Source organism: Neomonachus schauinslandi, chromosome 6, assembly GCF_002201575.2.
Source record: "Neomonachus schauinslandi chromosome 6, ASM220157v2, whole genome shotgun sequence".
Lineage (NCBI taxonomy): Eukaryota > Metazoa > Chordata > Mammalia > Carnivora > Phocidae > Neomonachus > Neomonachus schauinslandi.
Window position 1 is genome coordinate 5,277,773 of NC_058408.1, and position 18,429 is coordinate 5,296,201.

Here is an 18,429-nt window from a genome sequence, read left to right on the forward strand (position 1 = left end):
AAGGAAAGTTTGAAAAAAAAAAAAACCAAAAACACCAAAAACCCAAAAAACAAAAAAAAAAAAAAAGAAAAAAGGAAAAAAAAAAAAAAAAAAAGAACTGAAAGTGAAACTGTCCGGAGGAAGTAACGCTGCAAGAAGATCCCAGTCCCTAAGGGGAAGTAGCACCAGCGTTTCGGTACCACCTACCTGTCCATCCTCAAACCTACGAAGGGCCCCTCCGAGGCTTCTGCGCTGACTGCAGGAGGAGGCGATGGAAGAGACGGCAGGGCACAGGAGGCGTCTCTATCGCCCACAGCTGTCAGCCAGGGGCAGCCTCTGAGGACACCCAGCAACCGGGTCGGGCTGCTTATTCAAATCTTAGTTGGACATCCGGAAGCATTTCCTGAGCATTAGGGGATGCGACACGGAAACGCGGACAGGATGTTGTGGCGTGCACGCTCGGGCCAGGAGGGCCCAGCAAGAGCCCCTGCTACGTCTGGACACAAAGGGGAAAATCACCAAGTCCCGAGAGAAGTCCGGCGCCCCGACCTTGCCCGAGAAGGCGGCGTCTCCCCGCAGGCCCCGCAGCCGGCAGGCGCGAGCCCGCGAGCCCGCGAGCCCGGGAGTCCGGGCGGCCGCCGCGCTCGGCCCGCGGCCCGGCGCTGCGCACGGCGGCCAGGAAAGGGCGCGGGGCTCGGCGGGCCCGCGGTCCCGGTCCGCGGCTGGCAGCGCAGGAGGGCGGGGACGCGCGCGCTCGGGGGCGGGGAGTGCGCTCGGCCCACAAAGGGGGGCGGGAGAGAAAGCAGCGGGCACGGCCCCCTCCCTCAAAACAAAGGCTTCCTTCCCGGGAGGTCCGCCACCTGAAAACGGGAAGAAAATCAAGGCTGCCCTGCCTGCCGGCCCACCCAGCCTCCAGACCCCCGACTCGCGTCCGGTCCCGAACTCACCGGCCGAGGCCGCCGAGGCCGCCGATCTCCCCAGACCGTGTTCTGTCTCTCCGGACTCGGAGAGCTCCATGGACAGCTGCTCATGCGCACTCCCGGCCTGCGGCCATGTTGGTGAGGGGCGGAAGTGTCTCTCTCGACCCGCCCAGCCTCCTCAGCCCCTGAGCCGCCCCGCTTCCGGTCTTTCCCGCTTGATGAGGCTGGAAGATGCGGATGGGTGGGGATGTCGCCGGGGCGGAGACGAAGGAACTTCCTGGGATCCGCGGAGAATGACACTGAAGTCTTTGTCGCTCTCGGCAAGAACGGGAGAAAGACAACTAATGTGTGCTACCATCTTTCTCCTGGACAGGGCGTTTTTAGGGGTAGAAGGGAGCGAGGCAGGCTTAGATCAAAGGGAAGGAAGTCGGACGGAGGCGCCATCTTTAACAAGGGCCACTTGGGAGGCCATCTTGGATCAGGACCCTCTTTTGGTGTCCACTGGAGAGGAGGACAGTTATGGGTATACTCTTTTGTATTAGCGTCAGCAGTTACTCACCCAAAGACCTCCAGAGCTTCGAGTTTTTGTGAGGCTTTCAGCTGCCGTGAGAAGGATCTTGATTCCTGTTCCTCTCAGTTAAGACCTACCCTTACTGGATCTGGAGCAGTGTGGTGTGATGAGAAGAGTTTAGCCTCTGGAGCCAGACGAACTCGGGTCTCAAACCTGCCGCTCTCACTTCTTACCTCTGAGATCTTCGGCAAGCCTTTGACTTAATCAGCCTCCCTAACTGACCTCATTTTACAGGTCTCCTATCTGTAAAATGGAGATACCAGTACCAACCTTACAGAACTGTTATGTGGAGTAACTAAAGGGCATAGATTCTTTGCTTGTAGAATACCTAGCCTTTACTGGTAGATAACTAGCATTATGTAAATACAAGTTTCTCTTCCTCATTTCCTGACCACCGTGAACCTAGCTCCAGTTTCTAGCCATGGGTCTCCATGACAACAACTGAGAAAGAGCACCCAAACAACAACAGCAAAAGGACGTTTTGCCAAACACGAAAATGCGATCCCTATCACCTACGACTCTAATAAGAATAATGAGACTCCACAGTTTCCATATAAAAGTACAACATTTATTCGGAGACATTGCTTCTTACTAGAATGGAACCTGTGGCCCCAGCCTGTCTGGAGAAGCCTGACCATGGCCTGAGTTATGCCATTTCCCTTCCCTGAAATAGGAGGAATTTATTCCAGAGGAAAAAGGAGAAGCCAGGGAGATCCGTACAAGGCCTCTTTTCCTAAAGGTGACTGGAAGCAGAGGGGAGAGATTCTGGAAAGGGGGCCAGTCCCTCCTTTGAGGCCTTTGAGGCCTTCCACGAGCTCCTTGATGTGTTCCTCCTAATCTAGAGCTAAGAGGGTCTGGAGGTATCCAAGAGCAGAATTAGGATGGGCAGTTCAGAAGTGTTTATGTGTGACAGGCTCTGACCTGGCCCTCCCCTCCTCCACCCTGGGCTTCCATGAAGGGAAGTGCACAGCCTCAGAGGGAGGCAGGAACTTTGCTGGAGTTCCCTCTTCATTCTTCACTTTGAAAAACCTCTAAGTATTCTGCCTACTCTACATTCCCTTTGACCAATGACCCCACTCCCTCATAACAGGATCTTGGTGACTTTCTTGGGAATATCCAAAGGGATAAGTGAGTGCTTTGTGTCTGAGACAAACTCAGGTAAACCAACTGAGGCAATGCTTCCCACAGTCAAAAAGAGAAGCTGGAGGGTCAAAGCCTATGGTGTTGGGCACTCCAGCTGCTCAGGCTGCAGAAGAGACAGCTAGTCTGGGACCCTGGAGATTGGAAACAACTTACTGTCCTCTTTGCCCAGTGCTATGGTCCTACTCACAGTCCCTCACCTCTCCCAGGGTTAGCCTGTGTTTCAAATGCATACGATCGGCGCTGGGGGGACAGAAGAGGGACAGGGGGCTGGGGTTCCCTGGGGGGCAGACTATGCCGACTTCGGTGTCCAGACCCTTCTGTGTCTTCAGGTGGGAGCTCCAGGCAGCTAAGTGGCCGAGAAGAATAGGCAGGGATCATACTACAGGGGGAGGTTCTGGGGATGAGGCTATAGTCCCCACCCCCAGTACAGGTCTGGGTCCGCCGAACTCCCTGAGCCTCAGTCCTCTGGCGGTCCCGGGCTAGGGCCACAGCAGCATCAAAAGAAAGACTGCCTCCATTCCTCCAAGAGGAACGGGAGGCTCGGGACCCCCAAGCCCTTTCCCCAGGAGTCCCATCCAGCCGACCAGGCCTCGGGCATGGGTTTGCAGGTGCCACATGGATCTTGCTACACATTGCACTAGGCATCTTGGCAAATTGTGGTTTGGGGGGCACCACAGGCACAGAGCGGACCTGTTGGACCTGAACCAGGGTGGAAGCCAGGCGCATGCCCACACCACTAGCCGAGCCAAGAGGACAGGGGCACAGATTGCAGCCCTCTGGACTGGGCTGTCCCTCAGGCTCCATCTCCTCTGGCTGGGGTGGCTGTGGGGCTGCCTGTTCTGACTCAGAGGACTGGGAATTGCCCTCTTTGGCACTGTCAACCTCCAGGGACTCTACATGTGACCCTTCAGGAAGGGAGTCCTTTCCTAAATGGTCACCTCCAGCCCCCTGGTCTCTCTCAGACTCTCCATCCCCACTCTCCTGGTCCATGCTGATCTCCCCTTCTCCTTCAGCTGCTGCTTCTGGGCTTCTGCCATCTTCACCATCTCCTTGGTCTTCTCTTGCCTCTTGGTCCTCTTGCCCCTTCTGTCCTTTAAACTCATCCTCTCTGCCTCCTTCAGCCTCTTGTTTGTGTACAACTTCCCAGCTCTCCTCAGCAACTTGGTTTTCCTGGACCCTACACTTTGGGTCGCTTCTGGCTTGTACCTGGCCTTCCTCTCCTTCCTCAGCGTCTTCCTCTCTCTCAGTCTTTCTTTCCTCTCCTTCCTCAGCGTCTTCCTCTCTCTCAGTCTTTCTTTCCTCCCCTTCCTCAGCGTCTTCCTCTCTCTCAGTCTTTCTTTCCTCTCCTTCCTCAGCGTCTTCCTCTCTCTCAGTCTTTCTTTCCATCTGCTTGTCTTTGCCCTGCTCTCCTCCGGTTCCCTCCACATCCTTAGCTTCCTCCATACTCTCATCCTCCTGCTGACCTTTGGACTCCTCTCCCTTGACCTCTGTCTTTTTCCTACTCCCTTCTTGCAAACTGGCCATCATCTCTTGGCTTCCCCCAGCCTGCCTTCCTTCCTCACCTGCCTCTCCATCCTCCACCTCACTCTCTGGACTCCCCTCAGCCTCCTCCCTGATGTCCCATGTGCTTTCAGGCTCAGCCTCCTTGTCCTCCCCAACTTTGCAGCATGCCTGCTCTCCCTCAGCCTGCCCTGGAGCCCCCTGTCTTCCACACCCTGCTGTCTCTTCCTCCAGATTTCCTGGACCCTCCCAGGTTGGGTGTTTGGGCTCCAGAAGGGGACTTAGGTCATCATAGGCACTCAGGAAGACTTCCTCCCCACTTTCCTCCTCTCCTTCGGGCCTGGGTTCAGCAGAGTCCGGGGAACAGCAGCTGGGAGCCAGGACAAACTGCGCCTCATCCAGAGACAGGTCATCCAGGGGTGGCTCCACAGAGAACTCCTCCACCTGTAGGCATAGCACTGGGGTTCAGGACCAGGTGGCCCTGTCCACCCTCTGGCTTCCTTACCACCCCCAAACCCAGCACAGCTCCTCCTTACCTGAGGCCCAACTCCCAGGAGCTCCTCCAGGTAGCCCATCCCAGGGTCGTCCTCCCCAGGGGAGAAGGCTGCTCCTGCTGCTCCTGCCTTGGCCACCTCCCCATCCTCCACCCCCACCCACTCAGGCTCTGAGCTGCTCGAGTCCTCTAGGAAGGAGAAGGAATCCTGCACCTCCTGGGACAGGCAGTCCTCCAGGGCAGGGGCCATGTCCTCTGGGCCACTCTCAGCCAGGGGACCTGTGGCTGAACTTGCCTCCAACTTCTCATCTGTTGGGAGAAAGGTATTCTCAGGAACACAAAGATGAAGACCAGCCTCGATCCTTTCCAATGTGGGTCTTCCTAACACTGCTACGTACAGGGCCAACACTTCCTAACATTGCTACATACAGGGCCAGCCTAGATACTCCATGTGGCTGATCCTCTCAGATCAATATCCCTAACTACTGGCTTATAGCTGCCTTGACTGAGCTCCCACCAGCTGCCAGGCACCAGGCTGTATATTTCACAAGGCATTATCTTATTTTTCCCCCACAAAACAACTCTATAATGTAGGGTATTTATCCTCATTTTAAATATGAGGAAAGCAAGACTCAGATTTGTCTAAGATCCCAGCTCTGCCACCTCCAACCTAAATCAACAGCAAATAGTTTAACCTAGGTCTCCGGTTCCACTGCAAGCAACAGTAACTGTATCATAAGATTATTTGAGAATGAAATAAGCTGATGCCTGCAAAGTCCTTATCACGGCACCTGGCGCATAGTAAACCTTCAATAAATGTTAACTATTAGTATTAATACCATTATTATTATTATTATTATTATTATTTTTACCATCATCTATTATATATCCCCACCTTGTACTTAGTAATCCCTACTGTATATGTCTGACACAGACTCCCATTCTTGGGTATATCAGTGATCTGAGGGATGCCAGAGATCCTCTCTCCATGAATTTCACAGAACCTGATAATATTACTGGATCCCTCCAATCTGGAATCCAGGGAGGCAGCTGAAGGTGACCACCCAAAGCCCAAGGCCCGAGGCCTCTGCCATTCCCAGGACAGATCCCTGGCATCAGAGCTTCAGCTCAGAGTTCTAGTCCCTTCTCCCAGTCCTGGGAAATCCCTGGGGCCTCACCTGGGGGGCCAGGGCCAGGGCCAGAGGCAGGGTTTGGCCGGGGCTGTAGGGCGGGGCACTCAAGGCCACGGGTGAGCCTGGCCAAGGAGACGTTAGAGATGATGTTTGGGGGCACGCTGAGGATGGAGGTGATGTGTAGAGGGAGGTTGACATTGTAGGGGTCCGAGATGTGGACTCCAACACAGCGCTCTGCACGGCTGTTGCCCCCGGCGCGGATCACTGACCGCCCCGCTCGTGGCGTGCCTGGCTCAGAATTTGTGCCACCCAGGGCCTCTGCCTCGGGCTCCTGTTCACCTTCTGCTGCCTCCACAGAATCATTCTCCAAGCTGTCCGGCAGCAGTGGGCTTGGCCGGGGACTGCTGGGTCCTACCAGCCCCTCTGGCTCTGTGGAGGAGAGAGAGGAGAGTGATAAGCTCAGCTGCAAGGGGCCCAGACACCTCGGGAAGGCTCTGGCGGATGTCCCCTGCTTTCTCAAGCCTGAGAGCCAGAACAGCCTGGAGGGCACCCGGTCCAGCTTCCCTGGGCCACTCCTGCGAATGCTCCACAGCCAGACAGTGCACCTACACTAACTTAGGAACCCCCTTCCCTCTCTGCAGATACACTCACTGGCCATCACACACACACCACTCTGAACCTCTATGTACACTCATATGAACACACCAATTGATTAGATGACAAACTCACTACTAAACCTAACATCTGGGACTGCGGCTGGTGTGTCATAGGCACTCGTTATATATTTTTGAAATTAGCACACATGGCCACGTGCACAGACACAAACACACAGGAATGCACACACTATGGGCTCATCCCTAATACTGTTATTCCTTTGCAGACACAGTCACAGACATGCTTGCACACAGGTGTTCACCAGCCTGTGCATGCACGCACACACACGCACCGAGTGCACACCTATACTCACCATCACTGGCCCCAGCTGCAGCACTCAGTGAGTCCATGCTCTTGGCTGGCCGCAAAGTCCCCTTCTCGGATTTGTCCTCTGCAAGACACGGATGTTTGTAGAGCCAGGGTCTGGTACCCCTTCAGCAGAGCCCCCCTACATCACTGCAGACTTACCCCTGTCTTCAGCCCCCCGGGGAAGTTTACGCTTGGTCTCGTGGCCAGAGCGACCCAGATTGAAGATAGATCTCCACTTCCTGACCTTCAAAGACCCCTTTCTCCTGGAGGGAATAGAGAAAACATTAGGGTTGGAGCCTGGTGGTCAGTGTAGGGGAGGAGGGCCCAGGAAGGAGGCCTTACTTGTGCTCTGCAAACTCGATGATAGTGTGGTAGGGCCGCATCTGTGGGGGTCCGTCACCAGCCTGCAGGATGCTAGGCAGGTGGTAGGGCAGGGACCTGGGCATAAGGTCTTCGGGGCTGCCTGATGCACGGGCCCCTGGAAGTGATCGCCATCCACTCTCCATCTCCGCACCTAGGGAAAGAAGAGGAATTGGCCAGCCAAGAACAGAGATGAGAGAGGGCTTCAGGTATCCAGATCCTCACGGCACCCCCCACTCACCAGCTAACTACCACGCTATGGGTATACTCAGAGGCCTTTGGAAGCAGACCCTCTGTGTCTAGCTCCTCAAGAGGGAATCCTCAGGGACATGGGGCAGGAGATCCCAGGACACTGGCCCTGTGGGCTAGGGGTGGGAATGATCAGTCAGTAGCCCCAAGAACCAGGATGGCTGCGGGAGGGGTCTGCTCAAGTACAGACTACACCATCGTCTCCCCAGGGTCTTCTCCATGTGACAATAAGCAACATCCCTCCATGAGACTCAGTTCTCCCATCTGCAGAACATGGAGACTGAACTAGGTGACCTCTGAAGCCCTCTGTCACTCTGACATGACTCCAGCAGAGTGTGGTGGTGTGGTGGGTGGGAGGGACACTGACCAGAGAGAGCAGCGCCCCCGAAGAGCTGGTCCACGTGTGTGAGGATGAACTCAACCACGATGGACTGCACGCGCACCTCCATGAAGGCTGCTGTCCCATTGAAGCCGGAGGCCTCTATGTCCTTAGACCTGTGGAGATGTGGAGTTATTCCCCTCCAGTCCCACCGTACTTCCCCATTGGAATTCTCCCTAAAAATACCCTAAACCCTCTCCCCTGCATGCCCTTAACCTCATCTCCACCTCTTAAACTACATGCATGATTCAAGTCTCAAATGCCACTTCCTTCAGGAAGCCCTCTTGGACACCCCCCTCAGAATTAATCTCTATTTCCTTTGCACACGAGAGTGCCTTGTTATAATGAATATCAGGATTTCTTACAGTCTGCCTTGCATCACAGAGAGTGATATGCAGGCTAGTTCTCCAAGAGACTGTAAGATGTTTGCTCAACAAACATTCCACAAGGACTCTTCCTGTTCCAGTCCCCAAGCTCAGTGATACAGTGTAAGAAGACACAAAGGCCTTGTGTCCAGTGGGTAAACCGCATCCCACTCAATGTACTTCTGAACCTTCCTGTTTCTCTCTGGGCTCGGCAAGACCCCCACAGCCCTCTCCAGTGCACCCACACAGACACCCCCATTCCCGAGCAGCCTCTGGGGCTAGGCTGTGCCCAGACCCCCACCCACTGCTCACCCATGTGCCCACCTGAGCAGGTTGGGGGCCCACACGATGGCCAGGTTGCGGGCGTGCATGTTGGTCTGAGCACTGAATGAGGCCATGTGCACCAAGTGTCGCATGAGGAATTCCAGGGTCCTGCAGAAAGGAGGCATCAGGGGCTAAGGGTCAGACAGAAGACACCTAGGGCAGGGGTAGGATGGAGGTCTGGGAGCCGGAAGAGAAGAGACAAGTCAAGACCCCAGGGCTGTTTGGGGGTGGTTGGGACTCTGGGAGCGGGGGAGCCCCACGCACCTATAGTTTGGGACAGGGAGTTCTCGAAGCACCTCTAGGATCTTGATCAAGCGCTCAGGCTCCAGTTGCACTCCCACGGCATCCTGGGAGGATGGGAGGAAGGTTCAAGAAACAAGTCAGCTCTGGGGCACCCGGGTGGCTCAGTCAGTTAAGTGTCTGCCTTCAGCTCAGGTCATGATCCCAGGGTCCTGGGATCGAGTCTGCATCTGGCTCCTTGCTCAGCGGGGAGCCTGCTTCTCCCTCCCTCTGCCTGCCCCTCCCCCTGCTTGGGCGCTCTCTCGCTCTCTCTGACAAATAAATAAAATCTTAAAAAAACAAACAAACAAGTCAGCTCTGCCCCTGCTTACTCCTGGGAGCACTGAGCCCGACTCTCAGAAACAATTCTGTGCAGTACCCCCACCATCCCCCACCCCAGATCTTTCGAAGGATGCTGACATAGCAGACAGAGCTCAGAATTTGGGGCCTACAAGTCCTGCAGCTGGGTCTTGACTATGCCACTTAATAGCTTTGTGACCTTGAGCAACTTCCTGCCATTCTGCCTTAGCATCCTCCTCAGAAGGCTCTGGCACAGGACTACCTTGGTGGTCCCTCCCTGTGGGTGCTCCAGGGGCTGTGTAGTTATCCCAAGGTGCCCAGGAAGGCCTGTGCCCACCCAGTCTAGCCTGTGTGGCCTGAATGGTGTGGGCTGCTATTCTGGATTTCTAAATGCTATTCCGCTCAATAAGATGCAACTTATTTGTAAAATGTTACTGAATTCAAGATAGCATTTTTGTCATGTGTTTTCTTATTCCAAAGATGTTCGACATACAATCTGCTCCTGGAGGGGCATGCCTGAAAAAGTGCTGACTTCTAAGAAGGGTTCTCATTCTCTTAAATGTAAGGAAGCTCTGGTCTAGGTGATTTCCAAGGGCCCTCTGCTGTCTGGGTTCTACTTTACCCTAGTCTCGCCCCGGCACTGTGTGTGATCTGCAGGCCTTACAAGGAAGGGCAAAGAGAAGAGGGACGGGAGGGCGGAGGTAGCAGGCCCGGGGGGATTTGCAGGGAGGGGTCTTTTCATTCTCAGGTGGTCTTGGTCATTCAGCATCACAGGACACCGTCTGGCACTGGACACACTTGGGAGGTCAAAACCAGAGCAGTCACCCCTCAGCCTTGTCTCCCACCCTCCTTGCTTCTCAACTCACAGCAAACTTATCATAGAGGCGGTAAGTGAGCAGGGGGTCTGGCAGTTCTCTGAAATAGGCCTTGCACAGGGAGGAGACGCAGTGAATGTCCTGGAGGTAAACATCTTTCCGCAGGTCTGGCTTCCGCTCTGCCTCAAACTCCTGCCTGGGGAGGTGCAGAGTGGTCAGGAGTGGTGGGGGCTGGGGGAAGGCGGGAGAGGTGAGAGCTGCGCCCAGGGGCCCAGGCAGGGTCGAGGGTCAACATGCACGGGCCTTGGAAGGAGGCTGTTGGGCAAGCAGGCATAGATGGATACGTCACCGCGTGGAGTGGGTGTGAGGGTGGGGGAGGTGCTAGGGAAGGGGGCTGCGCATGAGCAGGCATGCACGTCAGGGATGTAGCTGTGGGTGTGAGTAGCAAGGGTGGGGTATGTAGGACTCAATAAAAGTGGGGAGATGAATGTACCTATGTTTCTGGGTAGGTGTAAAAACGGAGGAGTGTAACTCTTAGAAGGAAACATAAGTGTAAATCTTCATGACCTTGCATCAGGCCACAGTTTCTTGGATAACACACCAAAAGCACAAGCCGCCAAAGAAAAAATAGATTACACTGAACATCAAATGACAACCTTTTGTGTGTCAGAGGACACTACCGAGAAAGTGAAGACAACCCGCCAAATGGAAGAAAATATTTGCAAATCATAGACTTGGTAAGTGTTTAATATCCAGAATACGTAGGGGCGCCTGGGTGGCTCAGTTGGTTAAGCGTCTGCCTTCGGCTCAGGTCATGATCCCGGGGTCCTGGGATCGAGCCCCACATCGGGCTTCTGGCTCAGTGGGGAGACTGCTCTTCCCTCTGCCTCCTCCCCTCCCAATCCCCAGCTGCTGTTCTCTCCTTGCTCTCTCTCTCATAAATGAATACGATCGTTTAAAAAAGTATCCAGAATATATAAAGAATTCTTACAACTCAAAGGAAACAAATAACCCAATTTAAAACCGAGCAAGGGATTTGAACAGAAAGTTCTCCAGAGAAGATACACAAACCAGTAATCTGCTTGAGTCACTAGCTATTGGGAAACGCAAATATAGGTGAAGTATCACTTCACACCCACTAGGATGGCTGTAATTCAAAAGACACACAGTAGGGGTGCCTCGGTGGCTCAGTCGTGAAGCATCTGCCTTTGGCTCGGGTCGTGGTCCCAGGGTCCTGGGATCGAGCCCCGCATCGGGCTCCCTGCTCCGCGGGAAGCCTGCCTCTCCCTCTCCCACTCCCCCTGCTTGTGTTCCCTCTCTCGTTGTGCCTCTCTCTGTCAAATAGATAAAATAAAAAAAAATAATAATAAGACACAGTAACAAGTGCCGGCAGATGTGGAGAAATTGGAAGGCTCGGGGATGTGAGATGATGCACTACCATGGAAAAGCAGCCCAGCAGTTCCTTAAAGACTTAAACATGGAGTAACCGTATGACCCAGCAATTCCACTCCTAGGTCTATACTCCAGAGAATTGAAACCATAGGTCCACACGAAGACTTGTCGTGAACGTTCACAGCAGCATTACTCAGAATAGCCAAGAGATGGAAACAACCCAAATGTCCATCAGCTGATGGATGGGTAAACAAAATATGATTCAGCCACAGAAAGAGATGAAGTGCCAGCATCTGAGACACCTGTATGAACCCTGAAATCATGCTAAGGGAAGAAGCCCGACACAAAAGCCTCCAATTATATGAGTCCACTTATATGGAAGGTGCAGAGAAAGCACAGTCATAGAGATAGAAGGTAGACCAGTGGTTTCCAGAGGCTGAGGGAAAGGAGGAAAGTGGAGCGACTGCTTTTGGGTGTTTCTTTTGGGGCTGAGGAAATGTTCTGGAATTAGATAGTGGTGATGGTGGTGCGACCTTGTGAATGCACCAAAGAAATCACTGGATTGTACATTTTTAAAGAGTGAGTTTTATGGTATGTGAATCATATCCGAAAATTTTTAAGCTGGGTGGTTGTATGTGGGAGCGGAGACATATGTGTCGGTGTAGACACATGCATGCCAGCCTGGGGGGGAATGGGGTGCGTGGTTGCAGCCTTTCCTGAGGAGACTCCGGAGCGCCTCCCTTAGACAGCACCTGGCACCCATGTTTTTCCTTCCCCCTTCCCCTCGCCCCTCTGGCTCCCTGTCCTCCTGGCCCATAGAGCCCTCCCCTCACTGCCTGACTCACCGGAGCTTCTGGATGTTGGAAGAGACCCCTGAGAGACGGTAGATCCCGTCCACCACTCCGTACTCCTCCACAAATTCTGCACAGCTCTTTAGCACCTGCGGCACTGGGGACACAGATGGGGCAGAGAAAGAGAAATCAGGTCTGGGAGATCAGAGACCACAGGGGACCTGAGAGATGGAAGCATCGGGGAAGGGGTTCGGGGAGACTGGAAGCAGAGCTCATGAATAAAAACTTGTCAGAAGGATTCTTAGAGGACATCAGCTCCAGCCTGCCAATCTCTCTGCAATCTCTCTGCCCACGGGGTTTGGAGCCTCTGCATAAATCCCCCCAAGGGAGGGGGGGCGCACTGACTCTCCAGACTGCCCATTCCTGGTAGAAAGCTCTGCCTTCATTGAACTGAAATATGTCGCTCTGTAATGACTAGTTTTCCAGAATTTTCAAAGGGGTAGAAGTCTGGTTGGAAGGGCATTAGGAGTAACAGGACAGGTCTCGAAAGTACATTTATTGAACACTCTGTATAAGATGAAGGAACATTCGTTGTCCTGACCCAAATGGGGCAGAGCTGACAGGGACTATTGTGAAGCACCCTCTCTTGTAAGCAAGTGCATGGGTATCGGGTCTGTCCTAGGAAGGTACACAAAATTGGGACTGGTCAGTTCAGGAGAAAAACGCCTAGGTGCCAAGCACTGTGCATTAGGTATTCTAGTCCCCAGATAAGAAAACTGAGGGTCAAAGAAGTAACAAGTGCCTAGTATTGTCCAGCTAGGGCCAGGATCCAAATACAAGGGTGCAAAAAGTTGTATTCTCTCTCCCAACCCGGCCCCCCTCCCCTGTTACTAGACTTTAAGCTCCTTAAGGACAAGATCTAACTGTGGCCAATTTTTTTTTCTTTTTTGGTGCCCTCTCTGAGGCCCGAACAGAGTGACCAATTTGATGTCTCTCATATTTTCTGACATGGTGTCTCAGACACAGGAAACCCTCCAACACCAGGTATGAAATCCCGTCTTCACAAGGCCACATATTTATCCTTCTGAAGCCTTCCCTGCCTTAAATCCTTTGCTCCATAAACATCTTGCTTCACCCCAATCTTCATTGCTCACCTCACAGATCTAGAATGAAATATAAACTCAGCACAGTATGTTTAAACCCTTCACAAACCAGGCCCAGCTGCTATCCCAGCCTCAGCTCCAGTCATTTCCCTGACAAACCCTCCGATCCAGCTCTTTGCTACTCCATGAACAAGCCTTGGTATTACCTTACCTGAAAATACCCTTCCCTCTGTCTTCGACTGGTCAACTCCTATGACCCCTCAAAACACACCTCAAACATCACCTCCGATTCTGAACCCTTTGCTTCTATCTGTATTATAGTACCTACCGCACTTTGTTATCACTAGTTTCTCTTGTGTCTACACCTCTGACACATAGTAACATTTTCCCCAGCATTTAGCACAGTGTTGAAACAAAACAGGTGCTCCATAATGGTTTATTTATGACTCAGCGAAGTACTCAATCAGTTTTGAGGCTTGGTGACATCCCTTGGAGATTGAAATAGAGAATATTGCCTAAGAAAAAGACTAAGTTCAATTAACCAAGACTCACCAGAGAAATCCCTCTCACGTGTCAGTGTCAGAAAGAGCTGCTTCTCCTTAGCCATCTATTTTTTTTTTCTAATGGGCTTTATGAGTTTTATACCTGATTATGTTTATCTCTTTACTTGAATTACCAGGAAGCTCAGAGCCCACATCTAGAAACCATATAGCATCACTTGATATGCACTTCTGGGTACCTATCTTACCTCTTCTTCTTGTTTCTCCTTCAACACAATTCCTTCAGGCATTTTATTCTATCTTTTTGTAAAATTTTGGGATTTTTTAAAAAAGATTTTATTTATTTATTTGACAGAGAGAGACACAGCGAGAGGGAACACAAGCAGGGGGAGTGGGAGAGGGAGAAACAGGCTCCCCACGGAGAAGGGAGACCAATGTGGGGCTCGATCCCAGGACCCTGGGATCATGACCTGAGCCGAAGGCAGACGCTTAACAACTGACCCACCCAGGTGCCCCAAAATTTTGGGATTTGGATCACAATTTTGTCACAATTTTGTGTACCTTCCTATGACAGAGCTGAATCCTATGCACTTGCTTACCCACACACTTCCATCCCAAGTTCTTGGGGAAATTAAGTAATTAAGTAAGATGGAAATACAGAATGAAGGAAATAATAAACCCATCAACCACGATTGTAAACCCTCCTTGTATGACCCCGTTTCCACACCATTTGCCCTCCTGCACCCCAGAGCCGGGATTTGGGTGAGATAAGGAAGGCACAAGGGTGAAGAATTTAAGGAGGCACCAACTCCTAGGGCTGTGCAGGTGCCAACTGCGAACACACACAACCTTGGGAGTGAGAGCCTCCTTAAGAAAGAGCCACCCATGGGGTGCCTGGGTGGCTCAGTCATTAAGCGTCTGCCTTCGGCTCAGGTCATGATCCCAGGGTCCTGGGATCGAGCCCCACATCCGGCTCCCTGCCCGGCGGGAAGCCTGCTTCTCCCTCTCCCACTCCCCCTGCTTGTGTTCCCTCTCTCACTGTCTCTCTCTCTGTCAAATAAATAAATAAAAATCTTAAAAAAAAAAAAAAGAAAGAAAGAGCCACCCAGGGGCTCCCGGCTGGCTCAAGAGCCATGCGACTCTTATTCTCGGGGCTATAAGTTCGAGCCCCACACTGGGTGTAAAGATTACTAAAATAAATAAATAAATAAACTTGAAAGAGAAAGAAAGAAGAAAGAAAGAAAGAAAAAGAAAGAAAGAAAGAAAGAAAGAAAGAAAGAAAGAAAGAAAGAAAGAAAGAAAGAAAGAAAAAGAAAGAAGAAAGAAAGATCGAACCCAGGGCACTGATGCAGCCCCGAGAGTGAGGGTTTTGTTAAATTTTGTACCCTGGTCCCCTCTCTTGTCTCGCCTCAGTCCTGGCTGTACAGTTCACCCACCATCCCTCCTTCCAGGACCCGGGCCCATTTGCCAGGGTCGCCCTGCCCTCAGATTCCCAGCACTGAATGCAGAGACGGGGCAGACCCTTCTCAGTTGGGTTGCTGCTCTATGCTCAGGTACCTAATGCCACCCCGGCTCTTTTGGCCGCCACATTGCTCCATTGGCTCCTAGTCCACTGTCACCGAAAGCCTAGGCTCCTTTCACAGGAATGGCAACCAAGCCAGATCTTCCCCCATCCTGCGTTCTCTGTGATTTTGAATCTCCTGAAAAGGCCCTTAAAGGGGCACCTCGGTGGCTCAGTTAGCTAAGCATCTGACTCTTGATTTTGGCTCAAGTCTTGATCTCAGGGTCGTGAGATCAAGCCTCGTGTCTGGCTCCATGCTGGGCATGGAGCCTCTTAATATTCTCTCTCTCTCTCCCTCTCTCGCTCCCCCACCACCTCTCTAAAAAAAAGGGGAGGGGGAGAAAAAGAAAAAGAAAGTATTTGAGAGCCTAAGGAATCAGAGCCACAGAGGAAATGGGTCAAGGAGATGAGGGGAGAGATAACAGTCAGAGAGAGGGGGGGAGTCAAGGAGATAGAGATCAGAGCCATAGGATGGGAGATGAAAGTAAGAGACAGAGCTGAGGTGATGGAGTCAAGGAATGGAGACATCGGGGGGAATGGGCGCAGGGGCAGGGAGGAGAGCCCAGAATTTAGAGACCTGGAGAATCAGAAACCTGAACAAGGTAGCAAAAAGATAAAGTTTAGGAAAAGGAGGAACTCAGAACAGGTAGGGCTTGGGGAAGGAAGAGACCCGCCTTCCTAGGGCCGGGAGCAGGGAGAGGGCGCTGAGATGGAGCAGATAAGGATGGGGAAAACTAAGCTAATCAGGGAGGATAAATTAAGCAGGAACACAGGTCTCCACTAGCGTGGGCTTTCTTTCGTGCTGAGTCTTGGGTGAAAGGGAGAAGCCATTGCCAGCGTTGCTCTGTCCTTTCACTTCCCACCTGTCTGTGCCAGGGGAAGGGGGGATGGGGAGAGGCCGCCACTGCTGCTCTGGAGGCTGAGATCATGCCACCCGTGGGCTCAGGTGAGGTTCTGAGGAGGGGCAGGAGGGACTCCTCTCCTCCTCCGGAATTCACTAGGACCAGGCCTAGATGTCTAAGCCTTCAGAGAACAGGCCCCTCACCTGCTGGGAATGCAAAGGCTGGGAGAGGACACAGGAGTGGGGTCTGGGCTGGCTTGGGGGGTGGGGGTGGTCTGTGTTGTAACACGGGGTTGCCAGGGGCCACAGGGAAGGGCAGCACCGGGGTGAGGAGACCGAACTGAGGGTTTGCAGAGCACTGGAAGAACATCAGCCCCATTGGATCATGTGGCCCTTGGCCAAGAGTCATGGTTCTCAAGAGGAATCCCTTGTAGTGGAGTCAGCCCTGTGCGGGCAGCCGGACTCTCCGACCCGTGGGAAGAGAAGGGCAGAGCAGAGCCTTCACCGCTGAAGCTGTGTAACACTCTGCTTTGGGGCCCGGGGTTTCCCTTAACCGAGGCCAGTGGGGATGGGGGCCTCTGGGGGAGGAGAAAAGGGGAAGGAGGTGTTTGGGGACAAGGGGGCGGGGCTAAGGGCAGGAAATGAGCTAGGAACCACCATCACCCTCCCTCCACTGCAGGAGCCACAGCCCAGAGCAGAGGAGAGGACAAAGAGGAAATGACAGATTGGGGTGGGGTGGGCTGGGGAGGGGGGGAAACGTGCCCTGCTCTGGGAGGAGCTCCAAGTGCCAAAAACAAGCTGGACTGGGCAGCCAGGATACCTGCAGTCAATTTCAAATCAAATCAAGCTAAGTTTGTGAGTGGCTACTCCATGCCAGGATGAGCCCAGGGTTGTCCCTGCTCCCGCGGGCTTCTGAGCCCCTCTGGGGAACCGAGGGAGGCAGTAGACAGGCCCCAGAGACAGTCCCACATCCACTCCTTTGCACCCTGCACCCCATCCTCCACCCAGCCTCAGGGCATCTCTGTTCCCTTCCGTGCATCCCCCATTTTGGCAGCTTCTCCCCTCGCCCTCCGCCTTGAACCTGTTCCTCCTGGGCACAGGGAGGGTCATGGAGATTGGGGGGATCCCACCCCACACCCTCACCTGCAGCCCAGCAAGGCTGCAGAGGGCCCAGAGCCCCACAACCACGCCCCTGGGCACCCTCCTCCAACCAGGAAACCCCCATCCTCCCCAGTGCCACCCTCAGACTTTCCTAGGGCCCTTCTCCTGCTCCTTTCATTCAGACCCAAGGACCGCCTGTTGGCCCTTCTGCCACTCATCTGCTGACCCTGTCGTCCCCCCAGCCTCCCGCTCTGTCCCCAGCAGTGATGCCATCGCCTCTCTTTTGCCTACTTCTCTCAGTTTCTCATCTCTCCATCCTCTCCCCACCCCCAGCCGCCCCATCCCCAGGTAGTTACACAAGGGAGCCCCCTGCCTTCTCTACTCAGCCACATTTCCTGCCGCACCTGCTCCTCAGCTTCCTGGGCGCTGACCCCAAGCCACTGCCCCTTCGCCATGTCCCTCGGACTGGACCGGACTGCAGAAGCTCCATGCCCCCCACCCAACAGCAGCCCTGAGCCGCCTCCTTACCCTCCTGGCCCGAACGCTGTAGCTGTTCCTGCAAGTCACACCCAAACACCCTCTCCTTCGAGCTGCCCTTCTTCTTTCCTTTCTGCCGAGACTTCATGGCTGGAGCCCCTGGGCCCTGGCCCAGCCACCTCTGCCCCCCCAGGACCTTTGCCCTACCAGCCCCCCATAGGATCCCAAGCCAGCTCTGGGCTTGGCCTGGCCCCAGGGGGCAGGGCTCCAAACTGGGGGTGGAGGGTGGCCTGGGCAACAGGCAGCGGCTCCTGCCTCTGGGCCCCCCCCCGGCTACTACGCGGAAGTAGCCGTGGAAGAGGAAGCTGCCAGGACCCTGGCAAGAAGCTGTGTCTCGTGGCCCAGGCTGGTACTCGCCCCTCTGGCCCTGCTCAGCCGTGGGGGAGCAGGAAGCTGTGCAGCTCCTCCAGCCCGCTTCCTGTTAGAGCATCTTTGCAACCACAGGGCCTGGGGTGGGGGAGGCAGCTGACATTCACATCCTCAACCCTTCACTGGGACTTCGCTCATTGGTCAAGGCGATGTGACGTCAGAGCCCTGGGGTGGGGTGGTGGCGCCTGGGGCGTGAGCAGGTGACTGACACCCTTAGGGACCAGAATTCGGGGGGGTCCGGGGTGGAGACTGGAGGCTGGCTTGAAAGCAAGGTGGCACAGCACCCTGCAGAGCACCCCCCGGAGGGAGGATGCCCAGGCTCAGCCCCAGACGGGCCTGTGACCTCAGTCAAGTCACATTACCTCGCCGAGCCTCGGTGTCCACACGTGTGACCACGAAGGGGGCAAACTAGGTGATCTTTAATCCTTCCAGCTCTTTTTGTGGACCTCACTTGGGTGTTA

General features: G+C 53.8%; 2 protein-coding genes across 4 annotated transcripts in view; both read right to left on the reverse strand.

The window, feature by feature from the left end:
• USF1 (upstream transcription factor 1) overlaps nt 1-1,037 on the reverse strand; it is a 5,974-nt gene extending 4,937 nt beyond the window's left edge. Inside the window, exons 1-2 of one of the 2 annotated variants that reach the window (XM_021681895.2) lie at nt 927-1,037; nt 187-382 (exon numbers count right to left, since the gene is read on the reverse strand). The gene's annotated coding sequence lies outside the window, so the exon portion shown is untranslated. Of the gene's footprint in view, nt 1-186; nt 476-926 lie in introns of both variants that reach the window. The other variant, XM_021681894.2, reaches the window with a different exon arrangement.
• A 993-nt stretch (nt 1,038-2,030) lies between these two features.
• ARHGAP30 (Rho GTPase activating protein 30) lies at nt 2,031-18,005 on the reverse strand. Of its 2 annotated transcripts, none has more exons than XM_044916291.1 (13): nt 17,591-18,005; nt 12,011-12,113; nt 9,825-9,969; nt 8,644-8,726; nt 8,380-8,487; nt 7,679-7,806; nt 7,045-7,216; nt 6,862-6,965; nt 6,707-6,784; nt 5,772-6,168; nt 4,650-4,923; nt 4,014-4,557; nt 2,031-3,887 (listed from the first exon to the last, which is right to left on the reverse strand). In XM_044916291.1, exons 1-13 carry the CDS (start codon nt 17,685-17,687, stop codon nt 2,797-2,799), a joined length of 3,324 nt encoding a protein of 1,107 aa, XP_044772226.1. In that variant the 5' UTR covers nt 17,688-18,005; the 3' UTR covers nt 2,031-2,796. The 2 variants fall into 2 exon arrangements, with proteins under 2 accessions (XP_044772226.1, XP_044772227.1); XM_044916292.1 differs by having other exon boundaries at nt 2,031-3,443; nt 4,209-4,557; nt 17,591-17,784.
• Between the last annotated feature and the right edge of the window lie 424 nt (nt 18,006-18,429).

What these genes read in the sequence shown, in the direction of transcription:
- ARHGAP30 (XM_044916291.1), bottom strand. Translation starts at nt 17,687, where the DNA reads ATGAAGTCTCGGCAGAAAGGAAAGAAGAAGGGCAGCTCGAAGGAGAGG. An exon ending in ACAGCGTTCGGGCCAGGAGG is followed by an intron (nt 12,114 to 17,590) that starts GTAAGGAGGCGG and finishes CTGTGTCCCCAG; the next exon opens with TGCCGCAGGTGCTAAAGAGC. An exon ending in CGGGGGCGCTGCTCTCTCTG is followed by an intron (nt 7,217 to 7,678) that starts GTCAGTGTCCCT and finishes TTCTTTCCCTAG; the next exon opens with GTGCGGAGATGGAGAGTGGA.